This window comes from Ctenocephalides felis, unplaced genomic scaffold (assembly GCF_003426905.1).
Source record: "Ctenocephalides felis isolate EL2017-DRISC unplaced genomic scaffold, ASM342690v1 CF-g0.4_SCAFFOLD_01886, whole genome shotgun sequence".
Lineage (NCBI taxonomy): Eukaryota > Metazoa > Arthropoda > Insecta > Siphonaptera > Pulicidae > Ctenocephalides > Ctenocephalides felis.
In genome coordinates, this window is record NW_020538040.1 from 73,879,953 (window position 1) to 73,884,288 (window position 4,336).

At 28.2% G+C, this 4,336-nt stretch overlaps 1 protein-coding gene across 1 annotated transcript; it reads left to right on the plus strand.

The window, feature by feature from the left end:
• The first annotated feature begins 1,462 nt into the window (after positions 1–1,462).
• LOC113375329 (protein TRI1-like) lies at positions 1,463–2,148 on the plus strand. The gene is made up of 2 exons (XM_026615264.1): positions 1,463–1,555; positions 1,885–2,148. The coding sequence occupies exons 1-2, from the start codon at positions 1,463–1,465 to the stop codon at positions 2,146–2,148; spliced, it is 357 nt and encodes a 118-aa protein (XP_026471049.1).
• The last annotated feature ends 2,188 nt before the right edge of the window (positions 2,149–4,336 follow it).

Genomic DNA, 4,336 nt, shown 5'->3' on the forward strand with positions numbered 1-4,336 from the left:
AAAAAAAATTTTTAATTTGTTTTTCTTTAATTTTAAGATATTTTTATTTGCTTTCCCAAAAAGAATCCTGCCTTCATACTGTCAACACAGGCAAAAGTTTTTGAATCATTCAAATCGGATGCTCCGTTTTCTCAAAAAACGGTAATTTTAGCACTCTGTAACTTCAAACGGGTGTCCCCGAAAAAATAACTAGCTCGTCTTCCAATACGAATTGAATGCATTTATATCAACCTAATCGATGCCCCTATCGCAAGGGCTGAATCTGTCTTGCCGAAAAAACACTCAGTACATCTCCTCATGTATAGGAATCAAATATTTTTTGAATATCATTGAAATCGGTTAAGGTATGCTCCCGAAAACGTCGACGAAAACCTGTATCTACACAAAACACATACTACTGACAGTACTGACTTACATATATCCATTTTTCCTAAAGTATGCCAAATGTTCAGGAGCTTGTGAAACGTGAAAATATGCAAAAAATTTCATTTTCGATTTTAGGACTACTATAACTTTTTTAAACTTACCCTACGAAACGTTAAAAAAAATCAAACTTTTCAAAAAAAGTCAAGTTCATTTAAAAATTTCGAAATATTTACACTACTTATGTATATTATATTTGCCTTCACTCATTTCGGCATATGTTTGTGCATAAGTAAATTAGCAATCGTAGTTAATAACTTTTTGAACTCGTTTGACAATTTTCCCAAAAAGATTTGGCTCACTGGATTTCATAAATTCAGTTGTTTCCATGACGTACTAAACACTTTGATTATAATTTTTTTCTTGTTTAAATTTTAAATTATAGTAGTATGCTGCGAGCACAATAACAAATGCACTATATAAAATTTTGGTGAAAATGTTTTAAATTTTATTTTTTTATAAACTTCAGTAAGAGCAAGAAACAATAAAAATGTAAGTAAAATGAATTATTAAAACATATGTTGTATTATTACCTAATGTTTTTTGTAATTTAATTTTGATTTTTCAATTTTTTTTAAATTTTCAATTTTATGCCAATGACAAATGTCAGATATCTGCTACAAAATTGTTTTTATTGAAAAATTATTTATGTATATTTGTCTATATTATTATTATTATATATTTGATTTAATTTATTTGTATACTACATATAATATTGCATTGTCATTTAATTTGTCTTATGATATAATTTAGTTAATATATTTGGTGGATTTGAGTTTCTTTATTACAACCTGATATGGAATTTTTTTTATTTATATGCGTTTAAGTTATAAGATTTATCTAATATATTTGTAAATTTATCCGATATTAGTCTTCTAATGTAATTTTGCTCTTACATTGTTTTGTTATAAAACATTAGTTATATGATTAAAACATTTATTAAAATTAATTTAAAATAATAAAATTTCGCATTATTTCAAATTTTCAGTTCGAGTTATGATAATTGGAAATTATAGTAATTGAAACGCAGTTCAGCACCATGGGGTCCAGGAGGCATACGAGAAGGGAGGCAAAATCCAGAACAAACAGTTCGACTACCCTGTCAGAAGTTCTGATTAATGAGGCGAAAAAAGTAATTGGAAAATAAAATTAATATATACTAATAAAAAAGATGTATCAATACAACTAAAACTAAATCATAAAATTAAATATATGAATGTAGTATGGTAGGCATTTAAAAGACTTCGTAATTTAAAATGAAATCAATGAAGAATATATTGAAAAATAAATATAGATTTCAGTTACTACTTAAAAAAATAGTTTATAGAAGCATTGAAAAGTAATAAATAAGTAATATGGAAAATTCATAACAAAAATCGGGTTGTCATACATATATATATATATATATATATATGTATTATAATTCATATTATTATTATTTATATTATTGTTATTTTGCAGAAGCGTGCACCTAGAAATTCTGGGATTCATAAGAGGTATAGACTATCCCCCGAATTAGCCAAATTAATTGGTAGTAATGAACCCGAGACACGGTACAACGTAGTCAAATTAATATGGATTCAAATCAAGGAAAGAAAACTCCAGGATCCGGAAGACCCTGCCTACATCGACTGTGACGAAGAATTTGAGAGCGTGACCGGGATGGTGCGCCTTAAAGGCTTCACCATCATGAAGTATTTGAATTCTCATTTTTGGAATAGATAGAACCAATAAGTTATTGTGTCCAACGAAAATTGGTTTATAATATAGTAAAATCGTCTATTCAATCTTCAGTTACACGGCTTTCCTATTATCCGGATTACAAATCGGGACCAATTTGTGATATAATAGCATAACAGCAATGAATTTGCTTAAGTTTACAAAATATTTCAGATCAAATTGTTAAAACATATTATCAAATGTAAATTAATTTTCAAATATATATTGCAAACAGATTATTCCTATATACATACATAAATGTTTTATTTCTACAGTTTAGTATTATGTATGTAATGTAATGTACGACTAGTGGTGCGTGGCATCGTACCTTAAGGCAAATTGCTTGAAATTACAATTTTTGGAAAAGATTAATTTTTTAGAGCTTGAAAAAATTGACCTTTGAAAAATTAGATTTTTTTTATACTTTGAAATATTTTGGAAATTTTGAACATTTTTTCAAAGCAATCGCAATACGTTAGCTATGTAGAAACAAAATAAAAACGAAATGTAAACAAAATCTGTTATTATTAAAATATCTATAAAATATTTGATAATTTGATGCACATATGTTTAATGGTCAATTTTGTCCATCAAATGGTTTTTTTTTTACTTTTTTTATTGGATCTCCGAAACCGCTGGACATGCCTTTCAAAAAATTTCATCAGTACTTCGTTTTGTCAATACAAGTAAAATGTTTTGTGAATAATACAAATCTCATGCTGCGTTCTCTCCAAAACTGTATTACATTTTTTAGCACTTTTTGCCTCATATCCTGCTTTTGCTAAAAACTAATCAGGACGTCTCCTTATCAATAGAAATCAAATATTTTTTTTCATCATTCAAATCGATTGATCCGTGTGTTCAAAATCGTCGACGAATATTTGTATCCGCAATTTTTGGGCAGGCAGGTCTAGCGGTTTCGTAGGTAGATTCAATGAAAAAAGTAAAAAACTATCCCAGATGGCTGTCAAAAATGAAGGTTAGATGTATGTACATCAAATTATCAGATATTTTATAAAATGTTTATTAATAAGCATTGCTTACATTTCTGTCGGTTTCGTACCAATGTTTATCCATTTACTGCGACGCGGCGCTTATGCGCTTCGATATTTCTTCTTTAACACAGCCACGCTGAATAAAAGTTCAAAGTTTTCAAAAAGTTTTAAAATATAAAAAAATCAAATTTTTCAGAAAATTCAATTTCTTTCAAAACTTTTATAAGTCTAATTTTTTCGAAGTTTTCAAAAAATGCTAAAGTTTTGTTTAAAATTTTATTTCTCAGTACAGGAAGTTACAGCAGTTTGCCTTAAGGTACGATGCCATGCACCACTAGTTTACCTTTCTTCAACGTTTTCTCAAAAACGTCCAAACTGATTTTGAAAATTCAAAAACCGTTCGTTAAGGATCAATAAGAAATGTTGCTGATTCAAGTTATTTTTTGCGTCGTTAAAACCTACAATGACGATAAAGTTTATAGTCTAAATTCTAAATAAATATCATGAATGATATTCCTACGAATATTCCAAAGGTGGTAGAATTAAAAAAATTAAGTAAGCGCAAAAAATCGAAAATGAAAGCTATTATGTATTTTTTACTTTTCAAAGGTTTTTGAACATTATGGCATACATTAGAAAAAGTGTATATAATGTGTGTGTGTGCGGATACAATTTTTTTGTTTTGTTTTGATTATTGATGGGGCGACGTGCTGATTAATTTTTGGCAAAGGTAGGTCCAACCGTTCCGAAAATACAGAGCAAAACGTGCGAAATATGGCAATTTCGTTTTTGAGAGCATTTCACTTCTATTATATTAATTATATTTTTAGAAGAGCAAGTCTAGCGGTTTCGGAAATAGAGGATTTGGTAGCCAAAAATAATTATGAGACATATATGCATATCATATCCTCGATATTCAAAATGTTTATAAAAATATTTTATTAACAATCCTAAATTCACCGTTGATTTGAGAACTTATAAAAGTTTTGAAAAAACCACTTAAAATAAATCGATACAAATTTGTCAATTTCACTTATTTTGTAAATCATCTTTTTTACAGATATCAACTTACTATTTTTTCCGAACGATCCTAAAGGGTTCAAAATTTTATATCGACATTCTCGCCCTAAATCCGCTTCTGTAATTTATTAAAATAAAGAAAGCCCACACGTTGATGACTTAGTATTGCCAGTAGAAAA

What these genes read in the sequence shown, in the direction of transcription:
- LOC113375329 (XM_026615264.1), top strand. Translation starts at nt 1,463, where the DNA reads ATGGGGTCCAGGAGGCATACGAGAAGGGAGGCAAAATCCAGAACAAAC. An exon ending in TGATTAATGAGGCGAAAAAA is followed by an intron (nt 1,556 to 1,884) that starts GTAATTGGAAAA and finishes GTTATTTTGCAG; the next exon opens with AAGCGTGCACCTAGAAATTC.